This window comes from Piliocolobus tephrosceles, chromosome 5, assembly GCF_002776525.5.
Source record: "Piliocolobus tephrosceles isolate RC106 chromosome 5, ASM277652v3, whole genome shotgun sequence".
NCBI lineage: Eukaryota > Metazoa > Chordata > Mammalia > Primates > Cercopithecidae > Piliocolobus > Piliocolobus tephrosceles.
Window position 1 is genome coordinate 49,992,841 of NC_045438.1, and position 26,917 is coordinate 50,019,757.

The 26,917-nt window shown below is 49.6% G+C and overlaps 1 protein-coding gene across 4 annotated transcripts in view; it reads right to left on the reverse strand.

Annotated features, from left to right (window-relative positions):
- Positions 1-13,922: 13,922 nt before the first annotated feature.
- The window catches only part of ZC3H12D (zinc finger CCCH-type containing 12D), a 35,691-nt gene continuing 22,696 nt past the window's right edge, over positions 13,923-26,917 (reverse strand). For all 4 annotated transcript variants that reach the window (XM_023188417.1, XM_023188419.2, XM_023188418.1 and 1 more), the window contains exons 3-6: positions 26,643-26,782; positions 20,917-21,151; positions 16,879-16,985; positions 13,923-15,197 (exon numbers count right to left, since the gene is read on the reverse strand). In XM_023188417.1, coding sequence (XP_023044185.1) covers positions 14,404-15,197; positions 16,879-16,985; positions 20,917-21,151; positions 26,643-26,782 — 1,276 coding nt within the window. In that variant the 3' untranslated portion in view covers positions 13,923-14,403. The remainder of the gene's footprint in view (positions 15,198-16,878; positions 16,986-20,916; positions 21,152-26,642; positions 26,783-26,917) is intronic.

The window sequence follows — 26,917 nt, forward strand, 5'->3', positions numbered from 1 at the left end:
TTGTTTTGTTTTGTTTTGTTTTGTTTTGTTTTGTTTTGTTTTGTTTTTGGTAGAAACGAGGTTTCACTATTTTGGCCAGGCTGGTCTCGAACTCCTGACCTCACCTCAGATGATCCACACACCTCGGCCTCCCAAAGTGCAGGGGTTACAGGCATGAGCCACCGCGCCCAGCTTCTTGTTGTCATTATGACGGGCTGCTGAGGGTTCTCTGGGATGTGGGAGAAGGTCCCATGCCGCAGGGTGGGAAGCCCACAAGGCGCTCCAACCTTAGCCCCAGGAAATGGAGACAGAGAAGACAGAGCTGCCTCCTCACTCCTGGGCGTGGACCCCAGAAAGGTCTTCTTCCCCCCAGATCACGCCTCCTGCACTGTCTTTATTGAGAGCAGGTTTTGACAAGGACATGAAGGAGGACGGTGGAGAGAGAATGGGGTCAACCAAGGACCCTAAGTGATTGTCCCACATTAGTCTCTTATCCTGGGCTGGTGGTGACTTAGCCCTTGACAACTTACCTGCCTCTGAAGGTCATGACGTGACCAGAGCAGGGAGATGATAGACTCAGCAGTGACAGTCAACTCCCCAGAGGTGACAATAGCGATTGGGGAAGGCCGGTAGCGGCTGGGCGCAGGGCTGGCCCGTGCTGTGGACTCTTCCCAGGACCTTGGTGCAGCCAGCTGCTTCATCCCAGGCCCAAAGCTCTGCCATCTGGCTTTTTGTGATTTCTATTTCGAGGCTCACAGCAAGACCGTCCTCTCTGCTCCTCCAGATGTTCCTGTCTCTGCAGACACTGGAGCAGAGGAGGGTGGGAGCCAGTGCTTAGAGCTGCCCAGCCATTTGCCTTCAGGGGCCATGGGCTTGTGAGGAGTCAGGGTGACCCTCATCCAGTTTGCCCGGGACTGACGGGTCCCCCAGGATGCAGGACTTTCAGTGCTAACACTGGGATGGTCCTGGGCAAGCTGAGTGATGGGTCACCAAGGATCCCCAGGATTCCAAGTGGTTCCGGGCTCTTTGTCTCCCTCTATTTGGAGACTGTGTCCGTCCTGCACCCACGAAAGCGTTCAGTGGCCTCATGGCCCAGTGGCTGTGTGGCTGGGTCAGCTGCAACTTGGGATCCCTGATATTTTCTCCATGGGGCAAGAGTGATGGGTGTTTGGCAGCCACTGTCACAGCCTTTGATGTGATAACAGCACTGTCGTGGGCCGCAACCCCCAGTGTGGGCTGAAAACAGCCACAAGCCTGCCTGGACTCACAGCCACATTGAGATTAGTGCCAGCAAAGTGCCCTCTGTAGGTGGGACAACTGTGCTCCCTCGACTCACTCTGCGAGGAGCTTAATGGCAGCCCTGAGGTGCCAGGGCCTGGGGTCGCGGAGCTCCCATAGCCGAGGACAGTGCTGTTATCACATCATGCCCAGCACTACCATGCCCAGCTAATTTTTGCATTTTTAGTAGAGACAGGGTTTCACCATGTTGCCCAGGCTAGTCTTGAACTCCTGGCCTCTACAAGGCCTCTACAAATGATCCACCCTCCTCGGCCTCCCAAAGTGCTGGGATTACAGGTATGAACCACCACTGAGCTATCACTTCTAGCCAGACACCACATTTTTTTTTATCCACTCATCGGTTGATGGGCACTTCCATATGTCTACAATTGTAAATTGTGTTGCAATAAACATATGCATGCAGATGTCTTTTTTTAATTAGTGTTTAATGACTGAATTTCCTTTGGGTAGATACTCAGTAGTGGAATTGCTTGATTGAATGGTAGATCTACTTTTAGTTCTTCGAGAAATCTCTATACTGCTTTCCTTAGAGGTTGTGTTAATTTACATTCCCACCAGCAGGGTATGGGCATTCTTTTTCTACCACATTCGTGCCAACATCCTTCATTTTTTGACTTTTTGGTAATGGCTATTCTGGCTGGGGTAAAGTGGTATTTCACTGTGGTTTTAATTTGCATTTCCCTGATGATTAGTGATATTGAACATTTTTTCATATATTTGTTGGTCATTTGCATATCTTTTTTGAAAAATGTCTGTTCATGCCATTTCCCTACTTTTGTAATGTGATTATTTGGGTTTTTTTCTTGCTGATTTGTTTTAGTTCCTCGTAGATTCTGGATATTAGTGCTTTATCAGAGGCATAGCTTGAAAATATTTTCTCCCATTCTGTAGGTAGTCTGTTTCCTCTGTTGATAATTTATTTTGTTAGGCAGCTTTTTAGTTTAATTAGGTCCCATTTATTTTTGTTGTTATTGCTGTTGCATTTGCTTTTGGGGTCTTAGTCCTAAATTCTTTGCCTAGGCCTGTTCAGAAGAGTTTTTCCTAGGTTTTCTTCTAGAATTTTATGGTTGCAGGTCTTAGATTTAAGTCTTTCATCTATGTTGAGTTGATTTCTGTATACAGTGAGAGATGGGGATCCAGTTTCTTTCTTCTACACGTAGCAATCCGATTTTCCCAGCAGCATTTATTGAATAGAATATCCTTTCCCTAGTGTGTGTTTTTGTGTGCTTTTTGAAGATTAGTTGGATATAAGTATTTGGCTTTATTTCTGGATCCTCTATTCTGTTGCATTGGTCTTATGTGTCTACTTCTGTATCAGTACCATGCTGTTTTAGCTACTATAGTCTTGTGATATATAATTTGAAGTTGGGTAGTGTAATGCCTCCAGATTTGTTCTTTTTGCTTAGGATTGCTTTAGCTATATGTGCTCTTTTTTGGTTCCATGTGAATTTTAGGTTGAGGGTTTTTCTAATTCTGTAAAAAATGACCTTGGTATTTTGACGGGAATTGTATTGAATCTACTTATTGCTTTGGGCAGTATGGTCATTTTCACATTGATTCTTCCAATTCATGAGCATGGAATGTTTTTCCGTTTGGTTATGTCATCTATGATTTCTTTCATCTACTTGCTTTTGTAGTTCTCCTTGTAGAGACCTTCCATCTCCTCGGTTAAGTATATTCCTAGGGTTTTTGTTTGTTTGTTTGTTTTGTTTTGTTTTTTTGAGACAGAGTTTCGCCCTTATTGCCCAGGCTGGAGTGCAATGGCACAATCTTGGCTCGCCACAACCTCTGCCTCCAAGGTTCAAGTGATTCTTCTGCCTCAGCCTCCTCAGTTGCTGGGGTTACAGGTATGCACCACCATGCCCAGCTAATTTTGTATTTTTAGTAGAGACGGGGTTTCTCCATGTTGGTCAAGCTGGTCTCGAACTCCTGACCTGAGGTAATCCACCTGCCTTGGCCTCCCAAAGTGCTGGGATTACAGGCATGAGCCACCGCACCCGGCCTTTTTGGTAGCTATTATAAAAGGAACTGAGTTATTGATTTGACTCTGAACTTGGTTATTGTTGGTGTAGAGTAGTGCTATTCATTTGTGTACATTGATTTTGTAACCTGAGACTCTACTGAATTTGTTTATCAAATCTAGGTGTCTTTTGGATGAGTCTTCGGGATTTTCTAGGTATAAGGTCATATCATGGCAAACAGAGATGGTTTGACTTCCTCTTTTACAATCTGGATGCCCTTTATTTCTTTCTCTTGCCTGATTTCTCTGGCTAGGATTTTCAGTACTGTGTTGAATAGAAGTAGTGAAAGTGGACATTCAGGTCTTGTTCCAGTTCTTCGGGGGAATGTTTTCAACTTTTCCCCATTCAGAATGATGTTGGCGGTGGGTTTGTTGTATGTGGCATTTATTATTTTGAGCTATGTTCCTTCTATGCCTAGTTTGTTGAGGGTTTTTATCATAAAGTGATGCTGAATTTTATGGAATACTTTTTCTGCATCCATTGAGATAATCGTATGGTTTTGTTTTTAATTCTGTTTATGTGGTGAATCACACTTATTGACTTGTGTATGTTGAACTATCCCTGCATCCCTGGGATGAAACTCACTTGATCATGGTAAATTATCTTTTTGATGTACCATTGGATTCACTTTGCTAGAACTTTGTTGAGGATTCTTGTATCTGTTTTCATCAAAGATATTGGTCTGTGGGTTTTTTTGTTGTGTTCTTTCCTGGCTTTGTTATCAGGGTGATAATTGGCTTCATAGAATGAGTTAGGGAGGGTTTCTTCCTTAATCTTTTGGAATTGTTTCTGTAGGATTGATAGCAATTCTTCTTGGAATGTCCAGTAGGATTTGGCTGTGATTCCACTGGGTCCTGGACTTTTTAATGTTGGGAGATTTTTTATTACTCATTCAATCTCACTGCTTGTTATTGGTCTGTTCAAGATTTATATTTCTTCCCAATTCAAGCTGGGTGGAGGTGGGATCTGGGGTTAATTTTGTTTTGTTTTGCTGAGGTCAGTAGGAAGAGTCAGCTCAGAAGCTGAAAAGCAGCCTGGAATCTCAGTCCACCAACCCCTTGCTTTTCCCCCATCTAGCCCAGCCTCAGTTCATTCTCCCAGCAAAAGAAAGAAACCAAAGCACTACTGGCAGACCTTCACAGGTTTATGTGTGGGTCTGAGGCCTGAGCCAACTAAGCACATATTTTGAACATCCCACTTTTCAACAATGAAAAATTATTTCTCATTTCCTTTCTGCTAATTAACAAGATTCTAGCATTTATTTCTGTAACAGTTATTAGGCTCTCAGGTCCCTCCTCTGGAGAGAGAAACCCCAATTAGGGGCCTTCAAATGCTAACCAAACAACCTTTCATGCAGATTAGAGTTACTTTTTTTTTTTTTTTTTTTTTTTTTTGGCGGAGTTTTGTTCTTGTTGCCCAGGCTGGAGTGCAAAGGCACAATCTCAGCTCACTGCAACCTCCACCTCTGGGATTCAAGAGATTCTCCTGCCTCAGCCTCCCGAGTAGTTGGGATTACAGGCATGCGCCACCACACCCGGCTAATTTTGCATTTTTAGTAGAAATGGGGTTTCTCCATGTTGGTCAGCCTGGTCTCGAACTCCTGACCTCAGGTGATCTGCTCGCCTCTGCCTCCCAAAGTGTTGGGATTACCAGCGTGAGCCACCACACCGGCCCCTAGAGTTACTTATAAATGCATTCATACTACTATTTACACTGAAATCTTTTTAGCCTAAGTAACCATAAAGATAACACAAAACCAACCTTTGGCAAGTTGCTTCCGGCACCTCAGTTTTCTCTTCTATGAGACAGAATTAAAGGCACACATCCCAAAGGCTGTTGTGAGGGTCCCAGGGTGATTCAGAAACAGAGTAGAAGGAATGTGCACAATGAACCCAAGCTTTGTTTTGAACCAGAAGGTGAGCTCTGTAATAGCAGGATTTTCCCCAGGTCCTAGAACAGAGGGCATAGATCAAGGGCCTCAAACAGCGTGCTGGATAAATGAATGAATGAACCAGGACATTTTTTCAGAAATCCCTAAACTGACAGAAAGACCCCAGGGCCACAAGCTCCCCCTGTGCCTTGAGCAAGTGACTCGGCCTCCTCAAAACTGACAGAAAGACCCCAGGGCCACAAGCTCCCCCTGTGCCTTGAGCAAGTGACTCGGCCTCCTCGGACAGGCGTCCCCTCAGGACCTCTGAGTTTCCTCCAGACTCTACCCAGCAGTGAACAGACAAAGCCACACACAAAAGTACACAGGCCCACAGAACAAGGCCCAGGATTGCTCAGGGTCCCTAACCTACCCAAGGAGCCCTCCTTCCTTGCACACCAGCCCAGCTGCCCACGGGTGCTGCAGGCGCCAGCTGCACTCACAGACTCTGGAAGGAGGCTGACTCATCAGAATTAATAATAATAGTAATTCATCCGCTCTTCCTCAGTCCCTCAGCTGTGGAGGGCCAGGAGCCCAAAAGGAGGTGGGAAGAGGCCAGGCGGCGGGAGGCAGGGCAGAGTGAGACATGCAGCTCTGGGGACTCTCTCGGGGGATTCTCAATGAGGATTGTGGGCCAAGGAATATGAATGACACGGCCCAGGGCGTCCAAAGGGTAACTGCCATTCTGTATGAAATATGAGTCTGAGCCCCTCCCAGGCTGTGAACCCTGATGGCAGGGGCCATGCGGTCAGGTCTTACAGCGGAAGAAATGGGAAACCTCTTGCCACTGAGGTCCCTAAATCACTCTGGGTAAATAAGCAAAGGAAAACCTCCCCACGACCCCAGGCAGAGCTTTGACAACAAATCAAAGGTCAGCAAAGCCATAAATCTCCTGCCTTTGCCACAAACGGATCATGAAGAGCTATTTTGAAAATGACTGGGCCAAAAAAATTCCCTGGAGCCGAATCAACTCAAAGAGCTCAAACAGAGAACAGGAAAATCTTCCTCCTCTCTCCCAGGAGACCAGACCATGAGGCCCCAGAGCCAAGCACCCACAGTGAGGGCTGCCTCCTTGCACTGATGAGAGCACAGTCCCTAATGCCAGACCCAGGACAGTGTTCTCGGCCTTGGGGGCTGCAGACTGACAGGTCTTCCCCCAATAGCCACTGCAGCCTGAAGCTGGCGACTTCCTAGAGGAGCCTCCCAAGATCCTTCACTCCCCGTCCCAGGAACGAGGGCCCGCACAGGGTTTTCTAGCAGGGCAACCAGGCACGCTGCTCACCTGGACTGTGCGCATGGATTCAGGTCTGACAGCCCTGGTGCTAGCCAGGGACCTGGTCCACGAGAATTTTCTTTCCATGAAATATGTATACATGCCTGTACGTGTGGAAAACGGCCTGAAAGGATCCACACTAGTATTATCAGATGTCACTGCAAGATCCCTGAATTTTACAATGGCTACATTCTGTACAATAATTTTTCACAAAGATGACTGAATTTTCTGAATAATGAATGTGTTTGTTATACTTTTAAATACAGCACTTTTTGGCAAAATTTTTTTTCATGTTACCAAAGTTATTAAATACAGAGATTTAGAAAAATAGAAACCAAAATGGGGAGAAGATCACCTGTAACCATAATCCTACTATCGAGATGTATTCTGATGATCTTTTAGTGAATTCCCTTGGTATTTTCCTATAATAAGCATTTTTAATTAAAAAAAGATTATATAGGACATTCTTTTCTTTTCTTTTCTTTTTTGAAACGGAATTTCCCTCTTGTTGCCCAGGCTAGAGTGCAATGGCACGATCTCAGCTCACCACAACTTCTGCTTCCCAGGTTCAAGCAATTCTCCTGCCTCACCCTTCTGAGTAGCTGGGATTACAGGTGCATGCCACCACACCAGCTAATGTTTGTATTTTTAGTAGAGGCAGGCTTTCTCCATGTTGGTCAAGCTGGTCTCAGACTCCCAACCTCAGGTGATCTGCCCACCTCAGCCTCCCAAAGTGCTGGGATTAGAGGCATGAGCCACTGTGCTTGGCTGGGACATTCTTTTTTATAACCTACTCCGCCGCTTCACAATACATGCTCAACACTTTCTAGCTCATGAGCATCCTTTGCAATATCATTTTAATGCCCTATGGTATTCCAGTAAGTGGGTGTACCATGCTTCATTCAACTCATTCTTTCCTTCAGGATTTTCAATCAGCAAGTATTTCTCTCTAGGCTTCCACAGGCAGATTGTCATGAGTGCTATTCTACAAATATGTCAACCACGTGCAAACAGTGGGATCATGCTTTCTTGTCCCTAGAAGTTAGGTGTTGTCATGTGACTTGTTTGGGCCAGTGAAACGGAAGCAGCAATGACATCTGGACAGAAGCTTCAGGGTCCAGTGCACATTTCTGAACATTCTCTTTCCTGGAGGTAACTCACTGTGAGGCTGGTGGCAGAAACTGCTTCCACCCAGGTCTCTGCATGCAAGCCCCAGCCAACCTACCATGGGCATCTAGCACAAACCAATAATCAACTCAGTGGTCTCACTCACCGGGATTCAGGCCTGCATTGTTTCTGAGCTTGTCCTGACTGACTGGCCTCAGGGCTGATGCAGGAACAAGGTTGAGACAGAATCCCAACCCTCCGAGTGTGCGTGGACCAGTTGGGGAAGTCCAGCCTACATGTAAGGGAAGAGTTCAATGGTGCACAACAAGTAACCATTCAAAGCAGAACTGTTGCCAGAGTGCCACGGAGCAGAGTGGACCAGTTCTGCCCTGAAAGAACAGCTTTGAAGCAGTCTGAGAATAAGGGGGGCTCCTGGCACTGGAATGGCCTGGGCAGATGCCCTGGAGGAAGGGTAAAGGGGAGGGCTCTGAAGGATGGGGAGATTTGAGGGGTGTGGAGGTAACAGCGGAGAAGGGTGGGAGAGCAATGGGGTCATGATGAAGCAAAACACAGAGTCCACAGGAATGCAGGTTGGTGATTGCTGTGAAGTTGGAGCTCCGAAGAACTGAGAGCTGGAGACAGCCTCTGAGAAAGAGCAAGGAGCCAGAAGAGGAAATCACCCCTGTCAGGGGAGGAACCTCAACCCCCTCCTGTGCTTCCCAGGCTTCTTTTTGGGGGAAATTTTCTGTAACTGCCTCATTCAGGAATGCCCTCTCTGAAGCCTAACTTTGGAGGCTTAAGCTGGCTTGATGTCATCACACATATGTTATCTTCAGGAGTAAGACTGACTGCAGATAAAGTCAAAACCACTGTGATTTGCTAATTCTATTTGAGTAATCACTCTCAACAGCCAGCCACAGGTCCTGGCCACACTTCAGTGTCGTCAGCTAGTGCCACTCAGCCAGTGTCAGTCAGCCAGTATCAGCCAGTCTTAGTCAATGTGTCAGCCAGCCAGTGTCAGCCACTGTGTCAGCCACGGTCAACCAATGTCAGCCAGTGTGTCAGTCAGCCAGTGTCAGTCAGCCCACGTGTCAGCCAGTGTCAGTCAATGTCAGCCAGTGTGTCAGTCAGCCAGTGTCAGTGTCAGCCAGTGTCAGTAAGCCAGTGTGTCAGCCAGTGTCAGCCAGTGTCAGTCAGCCAGTGTGTCAGCCAGTGTCAGCCAGTGTCAGCCACCCAGTGTTTCAGTCAGCCAGTGTCAGCCACCCAGTGTTTCAGTCAGCCAGTGTCAGTCAGCCAATGTGAGTCAGTGTCAGTTGGCCAATCATTGTGTCTGTCAGCTAGTCAGTCAATCAATGTTCATCCATTAGTCTGTCAGTGTCAGTCAGTCAGTCGTTGTCAGTCACTTGGTCAGTCAGACAGTGTCAATGAATCAGTGTCAGCCAGCCAGCCCATCACTGTCAGTCAGTCCATGTCAGCCAGCCAGTTAATAAGCACAGGTGGTTTCTGAGCACTGGGCCTGTTTGCCTTTCTGTTTATTTAACCAGCACCTTTCCTGTTTCTGGGCATTTGAATAGGTGTGTGTCATCCCTTCGTGAGGACAGAGAGCTGTCCCCAGGAACTCAGGACAAATTAATTACCCAGCTGGGTAATTAAAGGACCAAGGTCACCTTCTGCAGAGCCTCTTCCTCCCCGACAGGGGTTTTTTGTGGTGTGCCACAGCAGGGCTCCTCTGGCCACAGTCCCAGCGTTAGCGAGATTAACATGATGATACCTCTGGCTCTGTGGCAGCGGCCCTTCCACCTTCCTCCCACAGGAGACCGTGTTGTCTATGGATGGGCAGACACAAGGGTTTTCCTAACATAGCCGCGGCTTTCTCATATAGGACCAGGGTAGGGGGTGGAGGAGGGCAGGGCCATGCTAAGCCTTGGTGCGGTACCCAGGTTTGCACATTGCTGTGGGCATGTGCGTTGTCTGCTTAAACTGTGTCCCCCGTTCTTTGAGGGCACTGCTTATCTCCCTCTCCCCAGCCCCCACCAACCACGTGGGTTCAGATATGAGGTGAGGAGCCAGAGGTGGGCCTGAGATCCAGGATAGACCAACTGTAGTACTTCCTTATCCAACAGTGATTGGTCCAGGGGTGGGCACGTGACCCAAGCCAGGCCAATCAGAATCCTTCCCCAGGATCTTTCTGAGGTGGTCTCCTTGAGTCCTTTAGTTGGAAGGATGTGTGCTTAAGCCGGCGACGAGAATGGCTCTCAATGTGCAGGAAAAACCTTGGAAGGAGAGAATAAACAGAAGGTAACAGGTGCAGAAGGAAACAGACAAGAGTCTTGATAGGGTTTTGAGGTCCTAATTCCAGTCAACTCCACAGCTGCCTTCTACCCCTGTCCTCCTGCCATTTGGTTTTGTGAACCACACTTGTAGCCAAGAACCTTGGCTAATACAAACTAGTATAATTCTAGAGCTACCCTGACTGACATCTGTCACTCATTTGGAAGTGGGCAATCCAGAGTGTGATTTACCCAAGCCCCTTGACTTCTCCCCTTTAGCCCCTTCCAGGGAAAGCCAAGGGAGCCCCACTTAGTCCTCAGGTGGCTGCAGTGAGCAAACCCTCAGATAGAGGCTGGGGGACCAGCACCTGCTCCAACGCCATGGCCTTTTCTAGCAGTGAAGCACATGCATCTTGGCCTCTGACTTCTTTCAGTCAATGTTTTGTTCTGAACACACTCTCGGCACTGAGAATGTTCTCTTGCTTGTCTTTTAGGTAACTCCATGCAGGGCTAGATTCCTGGGTATGTGACCTGTGCTGTCGCACAGGGCCCTATGCTTAGAAGGAACCCGTGTTTGGTTTCATGCTCTGCCGACATCTTGAAATTGTTATACATTTTGAATAGGGAACCTTACAGTTTGATTTTGCTTAGAGTCCACATATTATGCCACTGGTCCCGGCTCTGTGCCATCCCTTTTGGTAGGATCTGTGATTCCAAGGAATTGCTCCAGTTCCCAGAACTCCTCTCCCGATCACCCCTATCTTGCGTCTTCTTTACCTTAATGCCTCCCTCCCCCGATCCGTGACTTCTGTGGTCTTCTCCCCACCACACCCCATAGGTGGACTTTTTCCCCAGAAGCCCACAGCCTCTGTGGCCTCATCTGAGCTGTGTCCATGCCAGCCACAGCTGGGGCATGGCTCCTCAGCTGAGCTCAATGTCAAATCAAAGCTGGATCCATTTTATCTGGAAGAATGCCAATTAGAGTGACGTCTTGCTTCCACCCCTCAACCCCCGACATTCTGCAGTTCTGCCCCAAACCCCCTTCCAGAGGCCTCTGGGAAGGCTGCCCCAGGGCAAACCCAACCCAGGATGGCAACGGCCTCTGGTTTGATCAGTCGAGGAGAGCTCTGCTGCAGGTTTAAACAAGAAGAGCGACTTCTATGAGTCAACTTCATACTTCTGTAATGAGGATTTTAGAAGTCTAGGAAATGGGCAAGCAGTCTGTGTCCTTAGGAACTGCCTGCTGCACATCCAGCAAAGGGAGGTCCTTGCCATAGCCTCACTGCTTCTCCTGGAAAAGGTGGATTTGAGCCCCTCACATCGCCCCAGGTGGAACAACACGGAACTGCAGCTGCTGAGACTGGCCACAACCTCAGTCTTCTTCACACCCACATTTTTTTTTTTTTTTTTTTTTTTTTGAGACAGAATCTCGCTCTGTCACCCAGGCTGGAGTGCAGTGGCACAATCTCAGCTCACTACAACCTCCGCCTCCTGGGTTCAAGTGATTCTCCTGCTTCAGCCTCCTGAGTAGCTGGGATTACAGGCATGCCCCACCACGCCCAGCCAATTTTTGTATTTTTAATAGAGACAGGGTCTCACCATGGTGACCAGGCTGGTCTCGAACTCCTGACCTCATGAAGCCCGCCAAAGTGCTGGGATTATGAGCCATTGGGCCCAGTCTACACCCACAATTTTTAACAGAACAGACCAATCTGGGGGAAAATCAGTAGGAGAAACTAATAGACAATCTGACAATAAAGAATCCAGGTGTGGTAAAAATGATTTATTTTTGAAGCACGGTAACAGCTATGCAACTAGGAACATTTCATTTACCTGTCCCATCTATGTTTTTGTGTCACAAAGACATATACTAAGACTTCGGAAAAATTCCAAAGGGGATTACACTTGAAATGTGCTGTGTTTTCACTTTTTTTTCTTTTTTGTACTTGTCTTATTCACAGTGAATCAAATAAAATAGCTTTACAGCTTACTAAAACTCAAACTTGTTCTCAAAGGAAGCAGTTTAAACATTTTAACTGAAAAATCAGCAACACAACGATTCTACATCAGGAAACCGAACCAGTGAGACAAAAAGTAGCTCTAATAGAAAGTGTGTCTTGTCAAACGGTTAAAAATAAAAATAAAGGCCCAGTGCAGTGGCTCATGCCTGTAGTCCCAACATTTTGAGTCTCTACAAAAAATAGAAAATATTAGCTGGACGTGGTGGTGCAACTGTAGTCCCAGCTACTCAGGAGGCTGAGGCACAAGGCCTGCTTAAGCCTGGGAAGTCAAATCTGCAGTGAGCCCTGATTGCACTACTGCACTCCAGCCTGGGTGGCAGATGACAGAGTGAAATCCTGACCCCTTCCTCAAAAAAAAACCCACACACATCATGAGGAAAATCCAACTTGTTTACAAAGAGTGGGCCATCTTCAGGACTGAGATCCCAATATGATACAGTAAAACTGTGGGTGCACCGTCCTCTTTGGAAAAAGGGGGTGAGGAACAGGTCTGGCTCAATCCATGCTAAGAATCTGGTTTTAAAAGATCAAAGGAGTCTCAGAGAAAAACCTAACATCACTGTATGCCGCAGGGGTGTCATTTACCGTGAATGAAACAGCTGGGAACGCACTCTCCCTGAGGTGCCCCCCAGGCCTGCCAACCTCTCATGAAATCTGGTAATAAACTGGAAGAGATCCCTCTGCACCAGCAGGCTGCAGGAAGCTTGTGGGGCTGAGGGCTGGTCTTTTCCTGGGAAGTGCCTCCTGCTTTCCCCAAACTGCCAGGCTACCAAACCCTCTAATGAACAAATGAACCATAGCCTGGAGGGCTGGCACGGTAACCAGAATGGGTGGATGCTGCCAGGAGAGGCCAGGGCCCCCTGAGGATTCGGGGGTCGGCCCTCTGGCAGCACCATCTCACTTCTTAGTCATTGCAAATGGGAAGGCCCTTTCTCTTCAAACCCAGAGCAGTAGCTGGCTGGAAGAAACGGCACCAGGAGGATGGCAATAAACTCTGACTGACTCTGACTGAGCGCATATCAGCTTTCTGCTGACCCACCTGTAGATTTCAGAGCAAAAGTCCTGACTCACCCAGTCCCAGTTTAATTGTGAAGTGTGGCTCTCATGCTTACAGTCCCAGTTACTCAGGAGGCTGAGGCAGGAGGATCGCTTGAGTCCAGGAGTTTGAATCTTCAGTGAGCTATGATCACACCACTATACTCCAGACAGAGTGACAGAGTGAGACTCTGTCTTTTTTTCTTTTATTTTAAGATGGATTCCCGCTCTGCCGCCCAGGCTGGAGTGCAGTGGCATGATCTCAACTCACTGCAACCTCCACCTCCTGGGTTCAAGCGATTCTCCTGCCTCAGCCTCCTGAGTAGCTGGGACTACAAGTGTGTGCCACCATGCCTGGCTAATTTCTTGTATTCTTAGTAGAGACAGGGTTTCACCATGTTGGTCAGGTTGGTCTCAAACTCCTTACCTCAAGTGATCTGCCTGCCTCAGCCTCCCAAAGTGCTGGCATTACAGGCGTGAGCCACCATTCCGGGCCGAGACTCTGTCTTATTACAAAAAAAAAAAAACACACACACACACACAGAAGAAAGAAGAAGAAGTAAAAGAAGGCAGCTCAGCTGGTACAGTAGAAGGCCTATTCTGGAAACTGCCATGATGGGTGGCTAAAAAAAAAAAAAAAAAAAAAAAATTGAAGATACTTAACCCTGAGCCAAACGGTATGTGTCTGTGTGGTGTGTGTAAGTATGTATATGTGTGAGACTGCATACGTGTGTGTGTGTACATTTGTGTGGTGTGAGGTATGTGTGTGAAGGGGGGTGAAGGTCCCAGAGGCGGCCCTTGAACAAAGCACCCCTGCCACTCGTCCCCAGCATGGCACAGCCAAAAATTCAGAGCACAGCAGAGCCCACACCTGGAGGCTGGGCTCCTCTTGCGTGTGGGGTTAGCAATAGCCAACATGAAAAATTACACATAGCAAACCTCCCCTGGCCGCCTGACTACATATTTCAAACATTATCTGATGTAATGAAATTCAAGACCATTCACAGTCTTTTTTAAACTTCTGACTACGACCCACACTGAGGTTAGTTACACGGCTGCCAAGAGGGTAGGGACACAGGCTAGGTAACAAGAGTTCAGACTCAGCCTGATTGCACAGGGTGCGCTCTGACCTGTCCCAGTCCGCTGTTTGTGGTGGTGACCCACTAAATTGATTTTGTTACCCACTTGTGGATTCTACTGCAGCTTGGACCTGAAGTCTCCGTGCACATGGAAAATCATTCCCTCCACGGAAGTAGGTGGACCTCCCCGCAGCAGGCCTCAGTGAGTATCACCAAGTTCCACGAAGCCCCCACAACCCTGCTGAGGAGGAGGAAGCAGGCTTCCTTGACCATCTTTAAAGAAAAGGGGGCGCCACGGTGGGCCCACTCAGGTCCAGGCTGCCAACCACAGGTCTACCCGTCCAAGACGCAAGGCGAGGCTGGGCCATTCCCTGCAAGGGCGTGGTGGTCCCTTAGGGCTTGCCCAGCGGCGCCCCCGCGCTCTGGGATCTCTGCACCAGGAGGATGAGCCTGGCGAGGTCGGAGAGCTCCGGGAACGCGGCCATCACGCGGTCCACCTGGTCGCGCGGGAAGACGCTGTAGAGCGCAATGCGAGCCCGGGCACGAGCCTCCCCCTCGTCCTCGGCTGCGTACCCTGAAAGTCCCCCAGTGGCGCCGTCGCCCCAGGCCGGCTCCGCCCAGGCGGAGCGCCCAGGGAAGCGGTCGGAGCGGGGTAGACGGGCCCACGGGTCGTCGGGCAGCCTGCGCGAAGAAAGCAAGTCGCCGTGCAGGTCCCTAGGGCGGTCTTCGCCCCGCGGCTGGAGCTGCAGGCCGGGCGGAGGCGGGAGGTCGCCCGGTGAGAACTGGCTCTCCGGGCTAGGGAAGCTGAGCAGGCCTGGCACCTGGCAGCCCGCGGAAACCCAGTCGGGCCCTCCCAGTCGGGTCGTGAGGCCACAGGCGTGGCCCGGGGGAGGCGGCCCGAGGGGCTCCGGGTTGTCGCTGAAGGTCATCCGAGAGAAGCTCCCCTGCAGGGCGACCAGGTCTGGGGACCCCCGCGCCAGCGGGAGGCTGTGCGCAACTGGCTCCCGGGGGGCCGCCCGGGCTCCTGCGGGGCCGCCCGGGGCTCTCGGTGGCAGCTGCTCCTCTGCGCCCGCGCCAGGCCGGGTCCCTGTCTTGGCGCGGAGCTCGTCGGCCACCGCCAGCTGCGTGTGGTGCGGCCTCTCCGGGTGGTAGAACTTGCACTTGATGCCGTAGGTGCATTTCTTGCCTGAAAGGGGCGGGGGCAGAGAGGGCGAGGCGTGAGGCCGGGGGCGCGGAGGGGCGGTGCTGCCTGGTGCATCCGGGGAGTGCCAGCCCGCCCGCCTCTCCGTGGAGAGTCCTCCAAGCAAGCCCCCAGGCCGCCGCGGACTCCGCAGACTTAGTGCCCTGGAAACGCCTCAGGATCTGGGCTCGGGGCCGAGGTGGGGAGAAGTGCCCAGGAGGCGCGGGCGGCCTGGGCGAGGGGGCGCTGGACACACTCATCCCAGGGTATGCAGAGGAGTGTCGGTCCCAGGTCCCTTTGACCAGGGACTAAGACCAAATCTCTGGATTCAAAGACTTTCAGCCTCCACTTCCCCAGGGACCCTGTGGATAAGGCCAAGCTTAGGGAGAGGGCGGTAGGGAGTGGGTGCTTGGGGCATAGGACTGCGCCTGCAGTGCCGCCTCAGTTCCCACCGTTCTCCCTGTTCGCTGTTTAACGCTCGCCTTCACCCTGCACGCTGTTCTGACAGAGTCGTGAACAAATGATCAAGTGTTACCATCCAGACCCAGGGCTTCTGAGAGTGAAAGGGGGAAGGAGTCAGCCTGAATGTATGTATGGTCACCTAATTCTAACAAGAAATGATTGACTGTCACCCAAGTCTTTACTGAACTTGGAGACATCAAATAACTTGGTGAAGCAAGTCAGTGAAAGAGCTGACTAGAAGGCTGGCATCCGCCTGGGTGCTAGGATAAAATTCTTAACTCTTCATGGATAGCAGTGACCAAAATCCATACGGTGAGGGGGTGGGGTAGGGTGAGGACAGAAGCTGCCAGGGGCCAGGTGAAGGGACTGAGACCTGCAGCTGGGTTTGTGTCCAGTCTTCTGGCTTCTCAGACACAGCTTTGCTGTGTGCATGATCCCTGCATCCGACCGTGGCATGGGACCCTGGCTCCCATGAAATCACCAGCCAGGATGTCAGTTCTACAATAAGCCTGTCAGGAAAGTTCACTCTCCAGGGTGGCATAGCTGGAGGGCAGAATTTGGGCAAGAGCCCAGGCTGCTGAGCACCAGGCCAGTGCTTTTTGACTGTGCTCCTGTACTACCCCCACACAAGGCCCTGAACAAGCGGGGTAGACGGGCCCACGGGTCGTCGGGCAGCCTGCGCGAGGAAAGCAAGTCGCGGTGCAGGTCCCTAGGGCGGTCTTCGCCCCGCGGCTGGAGCTGCAGGCCGGGCGGAGGCGGGAGGTCGCCCGGTGAGAACTGGCTCTCCGGGCTAGGGAAGCTGAGCGGGCCTGGCACCTGGCAGCCCGCGGAAACCCAGTCGGGCCCTCCCAGTCTGGGCGTGAGGCCACAGGCGTGGCCCGGGGGAGGCGTCCCCCCGGGTCGTCGCTGAAGGTCAGCCGAGAGAAGCTCCCCTGCAGGGCGACCAGGTCTGGGGACCCCCGCGCCAGCGGGAGGCTGTGTGCAACTGGCTTCCAGGGGGCGCCCGGGCTCCTGCGGGGCGTGGCAGCAGGTGCCTGTATTCCCAGCTACTCAGGAGGCTGAGGCAGGAGAATTGCTTGAACCCAGGAGGCGGAGGTTGTAGTGAGCCGAGATCGCACTACTGCACTCCAGCTGGGACAACAGAGTGAGACTCCATCTCCAAAACAAAAAAGAACTTCCCAGGTGATTTTTATCCAGGGCCCGCGAAGCACTGGGCACTACCCACCATAGGGACAATGCTGCCAGGATGGCTCTGGGGGCTTCGGCTTCCTGCTCAGGAAGTTGCTCAGGGAAGGTCCGTGGCGGCCCAGGGGGTCATCAGGAGGCATGAACCTGGAAAATAAGCACAGGTGCAACTGCAAGACCACCTGGGATTTGCCACCAGCACCTGTACAAAAGGAGCAGGCCCAAGTTCCCCGAGAGCACCAGGAAGCATTCCGGCCTGGGCCCACCATAACCCAGCAGGATGTCACAGCATCTTGAAGCAAAAGCTTCCCCTTCACACTGAACCCCATGCAGAGCACACAGCACAGCTCTGGGCCTCTTTGGGTGTTTCTCCTGCTGTGGTTCAAGCCAGCAGTGTCAGAATCACCTAGCAGCTTAAAAGTGCAGTCATCTGAGTGCAGTGGTTCACATGGGTAATCCCAACACTTTGGGAAGCTGAGGCAGAAAGATCCCTTGAGCTCAGCAGTTCAAGACCAGCCTGGGCAGCATAGTGAAACCTTGTCTCTACAAAAAGTAAAAAAAAAAAAAAAAAGAAAGAAAGAAAGAAAATTAGCCAGGTGTAGTGGTGAATGTCTTCAGTCCCAGCTACTCGGGAGGCTGAGGTGGGAGGACAACTGAGCCTGGGAGATGGAGGCTGCCGTGAGTCGTGATTGTGCCACTGCACTCCAGCCTGGGTGACAGAGTGAGATCCTGGCCAAAAAACAAAAACAAAAAAAAATTGCAGCCTCTGAGCTTCACACAAGACCTGATTCATCAGAATCTGAAGTTGTTCAGGAATCTGCTTTTAAGAACTTCCCCTTTGGGAGGCCAAGGCGGGCAAATTGCCTGAGCTCAGGAGTTCAAAACCAGCCTGGGCAACACAGTGAAACCTCATCTCTACTAAAAAATACAAAAAAAATTAGCTGGGCGTGGCAGCAGGTGCCTGTATTCCCAGCTACTCAGGAGGCTGAGGCGGGAGAATTGCTTGAACCCAGGAGGCGGAGGTTGCAGTGAGCCGAGATCGCACTACTGCACTCCAGCTGGGACGACAGAGTGAGACTCCATCTCCAAAACAAAAAAGAACTTCCCAGGTGATTTTTATCCAGGAAAATGAAAGTATAATTGCTCTAAGGGCTCCTCTGGCTTCCCACTGTCCTCAACAAAAGGTTAGAAACCTCTATGAGGTTAACAAACACTTTCAGAAAAGCCAAGAGTGGTGTCATACGCCTGTAGTTCCAGCTACTAGAAAAGCTGAAGAGGGAGGACCCCTGGAGCCCAGGAGTCCAGCCTGGCCAAGAGAGCTACACTCTATCTCTAAACAAACAAACAAACAACAACAGTTCCAGAAGGTTTCAGAGTTGTATGAGCTCCTTGAGGCGTACGTCCCATTTCTCCTGTGTTTCACCCCTTGAAACAGAGCTGTGTGACATAGCTCTGGGCTGTGAAGCTCCAGGTGAAGAGATTCAACAGGAACAGGGAGTTTGAATCAGTGAGGAAGTGGACCCCAGATGCTGCCTGCACATACAGCCACCTCGGAGACTTAACCTCCTCCTCTGCACACCCTGGGGACACAGGGTCTGGTCTCAGTTTCCAGGGCTGCCCTGCCCCCGACCTGCCTTTCTCTTCTCCCTAGCATGGAGCCCTAATGAGGAAGGGAATGCATGCTCAGAGTTCAACAGGGAAAACCCAATTCCTCAGAAGGAAAACGCCCCTTGCTAAGTGAGGTTCCACTTTCTATATAAATACTTTTGTTTCCCAAGCCCACTTTCAGGTCATACAAAGGTTCTGTAGAGAGTTTGGGATTCTAAATCAAGGAGGAGATGCTTTTATGGGTTTCTGTCCCCCTAAGAGTCCAGAGTCATGCTGAAGTCCCACTCTGCAGAGAGCTGGGTGATCCCCGGCCCTGTGTGGCCTCCACAGCGCAGCTCCCAGCTGCACAGCCGGCTTCTCAGAATTGGGCCTTGACCAAGAATCTGGGGAACCGCCCACTGTGGTTATTAAAAGTTCCCAAAGACTTCCTCTCCTGCTCTCCCAGGAGCAGAAGCTGTGCCAAGAGGGCCCTGTGAACGTGCCTGGGGCACCAGGGCAGGCGCCCTTGCTCACAAGCGGGCGGCAGGCCCTGCCTCCTGGCAGGCCCTTAACAGAGGCCAGTGCGTCAGAAGGACTTGGCCCCGGCCCCAGGCTGTCGTCAGGCCAGAGATGGCCATGTCCCTGAGAGCTCAGTGAGGATTTCATAGGCCCAGACTAGCCAGATTCCTCCAGGCCACAGATGGACAGTGAGAGCCACCGGCCTTTTGCAGCTGGAAATGAGAATGGGGGCTCCTGCAGGACGCTGCTGCCATGCCTCTGGCCCTCCACCTCCACGGCTGCAGGAGCAGTTGGCCATGGGGACCACAGTACCCCTTGGGGCACCATGTCCTGGGAATAGCTGCTACCACTTCTGGGGCACAGTTGCCTCTAGTCCTCACAATGATCTGAGGTGACACTATTAATCCCTTTACAAGCTGAAGAACATTCAGCTCAGAGAGGTTGAGTGGCTCCCCCTTGACTCCCAGCCAGTAAGTGGCAGGGCCTCAGATGGAAACTTCACTGCCCCAGCCCTTTCTCAAACACTACACTGTGTCCCTGGGTCCAGAATCACGAGCTGCTCAGTCGTGTGCAAACAGCCTGAGCCCAGACCTCTCTCCCCATCGACCCTTCCCCGGGCCACGGCCATTCACTCGGTCATTCCTTTACAACTAGTTACTGCATGCCTGTGGGTCAGGCATGCTGGAGACACCACACGTAAGACAGATACAGTCCCTGCCCTCACAGAACTGAGGAGTTTGTCTCAAACCACATTCCAAAAAGTCAGTCAGAGAGCCCAGAATGAGGGCTAAGCTAACACTGCCTGGAACAGAAATGGAAATGGGAGCAACAGCCCAGCAGGCTGTGCTCTGTCACATACTGCTGTGGTCTCCAGACCCTCATCCTCCTTGCCAGTGTCTGCCCTCACCACCTGCTAAGCGGTTTGTGCCTGTGGCCCTAGCGTCCCTCTCCGCCTCTAGTCATAGCCAGTTGGTCTGGGATGAACTGACCCAAGGGTCCTATTTCAGGGCTACATGAACCAGCCAGGTTCTCTTGAACATTTCAACCCAGAGGTATGGAGACAGAGTCAGGGCCAGGCAAGGGGAGATCTTTACAGCCCAAAAGAAAAGATTCTGGGCGGGTCTCAGTAGCTCACACCTAAAATCTCAACACTTTAGGAGGCTGAGGCAGGAGGATCGCTTGAGCCCAGGTGTTCAAGGCTGCAGTGAGCTGTGATCATGCCACTGCACTCCAACCTGGGCAACAGAGTCAAGGCCCTGTCAAAAAAAAAAAAAAATCTGTTGCCCCCTCCCCCATATGTAATTCAAAACTTTTGTTAAAAAAAAAAAAAAAAGCAGTGGCTCACGCCTGTAATCCCAGCACTTTGGGAAGCCAAGGTGGACAGATCACGAGGTCAGGAGATCAAGGCCATCTGGCTAACATGGTGAAACCCTATCTCTACTAAAAATACAAAAAATTAGCCAGGCGTGATGGTACGTGCCTGTAATCCCAGCTATTCAGGAGGCTAAGGCAGGAGAATCGCTTGAACGGCGGAGGCAGAGTTTGCAGTGAGCCAAGATTGAGCCACTCTAGCCTGGGTGACAGAGCAAGAGTCCATCTCAAAAAATAAAATAAAATAAGACAAAAACCTGAAATAAGTGAAAGGCAATACAACAAAGTATAGATCTTTTCCATGATGACTATTTCAGTAATCTGAAGTATGCAATTCTGCTTTTTTAAGTTAGTGGTGCCCTAAGCGCATGCTTGCCTGCTTGGCCCACATCTTGGGCTTCTCTGTAGTGTGTCAGATGTGGCCCTGGGAACAGCAAGGTCAGAGCAAAGCAGCCCGCCGAGAATGTGGACCTGGGGGAGCTCTGTCTGCGGGGCTGAGTGACCGGGTGACCCCAAGCCCCGCCACCTGGAGGCGGGCGTGGCCACTGCCCGGCCCCCGAATCCCTGCCTGCCCGGGTGTCAGGACCCCAGCCGGCCGTACCGGTCGTTGACGAAGGAGAACATGAGCAGCCTCTGCTCGATGAACCACTTCCACTCGGGGTTCTCGCTCTGCAGGTCCCTGTAGTTGTCGTTGGAGACGATGACGCCGTCCTGCTCGTAGGCCACCTTCACGATGTAGCGGTCGTCGTAGCAGACCAGGCGCTTGCCGTGCACCTTGCGGGATGGCGTGTACACCAGCACCGCCTGCCGCTCCAGCTCCGCCAGCACGTGCTGCTCTGGGGGCAGGCGACGGAGATGCGGGTGAGGGCCCAAGGGCACCGCCCCTAAGGACCACCCCCAACGCGAGGCCACCCGCCTCCCCCCCCCCGTTTCCCGGGCCGGTCAAATGAGGGCCAGAGAGGTTTTGAGGGGAGCCGGGGTAAAAAATATCAGTTTTTCCCGCCATAGCGTTCGCTCCTTTCACTCAATTTCACCGAATTTGCCTGAAGCCCCAGGTGAAGCGGGCATGTGGCTTCCGTCCTGCCCACGTCATGACAGGAGTCCAGAAAGCGGTACTCTACAAGGGAGAGTCACTTTAGAAGGAAGGGTTCAGCCACAGCCTTTGTCTTTTTGAGGGATCCATGCCACAATGCCCCTATGGTAGCAGGCACAGGGGCCTCCTGGAGAAAGACACTCCTGTATTAACTCGGACCTTGGTGATGCCTTCAGCATGATGGGGAGCCTTGCCTCCACCTGGAAAGCCCTGCATGGGCCCCTAGCTGGGAGCCAGAGGTCCATCTTCTCCCACCATACAGGAACCTGCCTGGGACACCTTCGGGATGGAGCACCCCATCTCTGACAGATACAGGGACTCAAGAACATCATAGAAAGCGTCCAGGACTAGGAATCCAGCCTGGAGTCTGGGCTGGGCTCCAGTTCCTGGGTACTTCACCCCCGTTTAATGTCCATCCGGTTTTATATTTATAAAATGAAGATAGCAACGCCTCCTCTTCCGGTCTCAGAGTGTCTGTAAGTGGACTGAGCTCAAGTAAGTGTGAGTTCTTGCAAAAACTACTCAAGAGATAAACATATACCAGATGGTACAAACATTACAAGGCCTTTTTTATCAGAGGCTAAAATCTGCATCCCAGGAGGGCCAGCTATTTGATCTGAATTTTGCCTTTGGAGACATGCAGGAAAAAAAAAAAAAAATCCATTTGACCCGTAATAATTACTCCGGTCCCTCAAGTTTAAGTCCTTTCCCATATGACACTGTTGGCTGATTTTTAAAAGGCGCATAATGCAGCTATGACACAAAGAACAAAAATAAAGACACCACATATCCAGCATCTCCTTTGAGAAACAGGAGGTGGCTCATGTTTTGAAGTCCCCTCTGTCCCCTCAGTCTGCAATCCTCTCCATTCCCCTTAAGCCCTTAGGATAACCCTAGTTTTAGAACTCCGTGTTTATAATTTCCTTGTTTTTAGTTTTAAAAATGCAGATTATGAAAATCATTTTCTTTTTTTTTTTTTTTTTTTTTTGACAAGATCTCATTGTGTCATCCAGGCTGGAGTGCAGTAGCATGATCATGGCTCACTGCTGCTTCTACCCTCCAGGCTCAGGTGATCCTCTTACCTCAGCCTCCCATGTAGCTAGGACTGCAGGTGTGCACCATCACGCTCAGCTAATTTTTGTATTTTTTGTAAAGATGGGGTTTCGCCATGTTGCCCAAGCTGGTCTCAAACTTCTAGACTCAAGCATCCACCCACCTCAACCTCCCAAAGTGCTGGGATTACAGGGGTAAGTCACCATGCCCTGCTGAGGACCATTTTCAGTGTGATTACACATTAGACTTGACACAAATGGAACCATACTATACATATACTTAAGCAGCTTGTCTTTTTTGTTCATCATTATGTTTGTGAGGTTTGGTTATGTCATATGTTCATCACTGTTAGTCTTGCATCTAAGTCCCTGGCACAGAAGAGGCAAAAGCCTCTTCAGGGTATATCTCCAAGGGTGAATATGGATTAGTGGTATGGAAGGCACTTTACAAGGTAATGCCAAACTGTTTTCCAGAGTGGTGATGCCAAGTTACATACCCAACACAGCACATAAGACAACCTTGCCGACACTTGACATTTTCAGGCTTTTGAATTTTTGCCAATCTGGTGGGCACAAAATGGCCTCCTATTGTGGTTTTATTTTGCATTTCTCTGGTTGCTAATGAGATTGAGCGTCTTTTCATATGTTTGTATGTTTATATGGCCATATATGTTTCCTTTTCTGTAAACAGCTTATTCGTGCTTTAGCCCATCTTTCTGTTGATTCATTGTCTTTTCTCATTGATTTGGAGAAGTTCTCTCTAGACCTAGGCAGTAATCTTTCATCAGTAATGTGTGATGTATAACCCGCCCCTACACTCTCACACCAGTTTGAGGCTTATCTTTTCACTTTTTTGTTTTTGTGGTATCTATTAATGAATAAAAGCTTTTATTCATTAATAGGTTGAGAGGGCAGTAGGGAGTGGGTGCTCGGGGCATAGGACTGCACCTGCAGTGCCGCCTCAGTTCCCACTGTTCTCCCTGTTCGCTGTTTCATTAATAGGTTGTGTGGGCCTCTTTGGGTGTTTCTTCTGCTGTGGTTCAAGCCAGCAGTGTCAGAATCACCTAGCAGCTTAAAAGTGCAGTCATCTGAGTGCAGTGGTTCACATGGGTAATCTCAACACTTTGGGAAGCTGAGGCAGAAAGATCCCTTGAACTCAGGAGTTCAAGACCAGCCTGGGCAGCATAGTGAAACTTTGTCTCTACAAAAAGTAAAAAAAAAAAGAAAATTAGCCAGGTGTAGTCAAATTATACCTGACATACATGTATGTATTACATTTATTACATCATACATAATAAATAGTGAAATGTATTCATCTTTCCTCATAAGTTTGCACTTGTTGTGGCTTATTTAAAAATTCCTTCCCTACCCCAGAGGAATTTCTCTACTTTTTCCTACATTATATTTAAGTATTACACTACTGTTGAAATTCACCATTCTTCATATTCAGACCATAAAGAATAATTCAGGACAACCAGTTCATGACAGGGAACTGAACACAAGTATTTATATTCCCTCCTTCTCATAGTTTCAACGTAATGAAAGGTGGGGGAGAGCTGTAATCATGTTAAAAGTAGGTTTGGGGACAGCAGCGAACCCCGGATTTTGACATATTTTAGGGAGACAGAAAGCAGAGAGGATCTTATTGATTGGGGCATGAAGGGAACCACAGCCCAGAATGTGCGCAGAAGGCTGGAGTGGAGGTGGGAGCCATTTCCCTGCAGTCTTGGAGCACTCCCAGTGGTGGAGATGGAGTGGACGTTGGCAAAGTCGGGATGACTAACAGGTGAGCTGAGCTACTCTCTGGCAGCTGCTCCCAGGAGCATGGACCTCCACTCATTTCCCATCCCCATCCCAATAAACAAAGTGAAGATACAACCAGGAAGGAGGAAGCCTCCCATTGTTGCTGTTGACCTCCTAGAATAAAACCATAAAACCATCATCATCCTGCCATTGGAATAAGTGGTGGGCAGAGGCGCCAGGCTGCCTGCCTACTCCATGCCAGGTATACTAAAGTGAAAACTGCCAGTCAACACAAATGGTCCACACTGCCATTCAGGGAGAAGTTATTACACTAGGAGAGAAAACCCATGGCAATTACACAGATACACAGTCATGTGCTGCATAACAATGTTTCAGGCCATGTGTGAGACAGTGGTCCCATAAGACTATAACAGAGTTGAAAAATTCCTATCATCATAGCCATCCTGACCTTGTAGTGTGACACGTGACTCATGTGTCTGAGGTGATGCTGGTGGAAACACTCTACTGTGCTTCCAGTTGTGCAAAAGTAGCATGTACAATTATGTACAGTATGTAACACTTGATCATAATAATAAAGAGCTTTGCATCTGATCTCTTCTCACAGGTGAGCACCCTAATCCAAAAATCTGACCAACATGATGTTCAAAGGAAACACTCACTGGAGCATTTGGGATTTGGGATTTTTGGATTAGGAATGCTGAGCCAGTAAGCATAATGAAAATATTCAGGAATTCAAAACTCTTCTGGTCCCAAGTATTTCAGATAAGGGATACTCAACCTGTTTAAGAAGCCAAACAACAAACAAGACCCTGTTTGTTTAAACTACAGTGTTCTGACCGTGCCTAGTGGCTCATGCTTGTAATTCTAGCACTTTAGGAGGCCGAGGCAGAGGGATTGCTTGGGCCCAGAAGTTAAAGACCAGCCTGAGCAACATGGCAAAACACCGTCTCTACAAAAAACAGAAACTAGCTAGGGCCAGGTGTGGTGGCTCACACGTGTAATCCCAGCACTTTGGGAGGCAGAGGAGGGTGGATCTCCTGAGGTCAGGAGTTCAAGACCAGCCAACATGGTGAAACCCCATCTGTAATAAAAATACAAAAATTAGCTGGGTGTGGTGGCGCGTGCCTATAGTCCCAGCTACCTGGGAGGCTGAAGCAGGAGAATCGCTTGAACCTGAGAGGCAGAGGTTGCAGTGAGCCAAGAGTGAAACTCCATGAGGAAAGAAAGAAGGAAGGAAGGAAGGAGGGAAGGAAGGAAGGAAGGAAGGAAGGAAGGAAGGAAGGAAGGAAGGAAGGAAGGAAGGAAGGAAGGAAAGAAAGAAAGAAAGGAAAGGAAAGGAAAGGAAAGGAAAGGAAAGGAAAGGAAAGGAAAGGAAAGGAAAGGAGGAAGGAAGAAGGGAGGCAGGGAGGGAGGGAGGAAGGGAGGAGGGAAGGAAGGAAGGAACCAGCTGGGTGTGGTGATGGGCACCTATAGTCCCAGCTACTGAAAAGGCTAAGGTAGGAGGATCTCCTGAGCGAGGGGAGAGCAAGTCTGCAATGAGCCATAATGAGACTCCATCTCAAAACTAAATAAATAAATAATAAAACCGCAGTATTCTAATATTTGTAGCTTAAAATATTCCTAGCTGATTGAAGAATTTAAAATGAAGAGCCTGGGTGAGGTGACTCTTGCCTGTAATCCCAGCACTTTGGGATTTTGAGGAGGGCAGATCACGAAGTCAAGAGATTGAGAAAACCCTGGCCCACATGGTGAAACCCTATCTCTACTAAAAATATAAAAATTAGTTGGGTGTGGTGGCACATGCCCGTAATCCCAGCTACTCAGAAAGCTGAGGCAGGAGAATCACTTGAACCCGGGAGGAGGAGGTTGCAGTGAGCCAAGATCGTGCCACTGTACTCCAGTTTGGTGACAGGGCAAGATTTGGTCTCAAAAAATAAGAAGAAGAATTCCCTGGGTCTCAGTTTTCTTCTTCTTTTTAAATAAAGAGATTAGATGAGGTATTCAGTAAATAAATATTACCTGACCAAATAAATGTCTCTTTCAAATCCTATAAACTATTAGGAGTGGAATACAGATCCAGTGTCTCTTCAGGTATTAAAAGGTGTCAGGCACAATTATTTTGATAACTTAACACACCAAAAGAGTAACTTGTTCATTCATCTACTCAGCAACTGCTTAATGAACACCTAATTTTGAACTACTTATTGAATACCAGGTGTTAACGCTAGGTGCTAGGTACTAGGTGCTGGGGCTATGGCATTGAACAGTCATAATCAGTGCCTTCATGGAGCTTATAGCACAGTGAGGAAGACAAACATCATTAAACAAACAACTAAGTAGATATTTGACTACTGATGTTAGAAGTGCACCAAGGAAACGTGTCTAGTACCTCTTGGGCATACATCTGCTCCAGCATACCTCTGATAGGGGTGTCAGCTCTTGGTGGGTCCTTCCTCCAGGATGGAACAAAAACTTTGATGTAGGTGTGTCCTCTGTCCCTGAACCAGTCCACAGCCAGCTTGATTCCCCGGCAAGAGAAGGTTTCTTTATTTCCATGGCTACAATGGGAAAACAAAGAAATCTGTAGAGACACTGCAAGTGTTCTTAAGAGTGATTCCCTGTGAATATCCTGGATCACAGTCTCATAATCAAGGGGGAACCAGGAAAATCTACATTTTAGGCCAGGAGCGGTG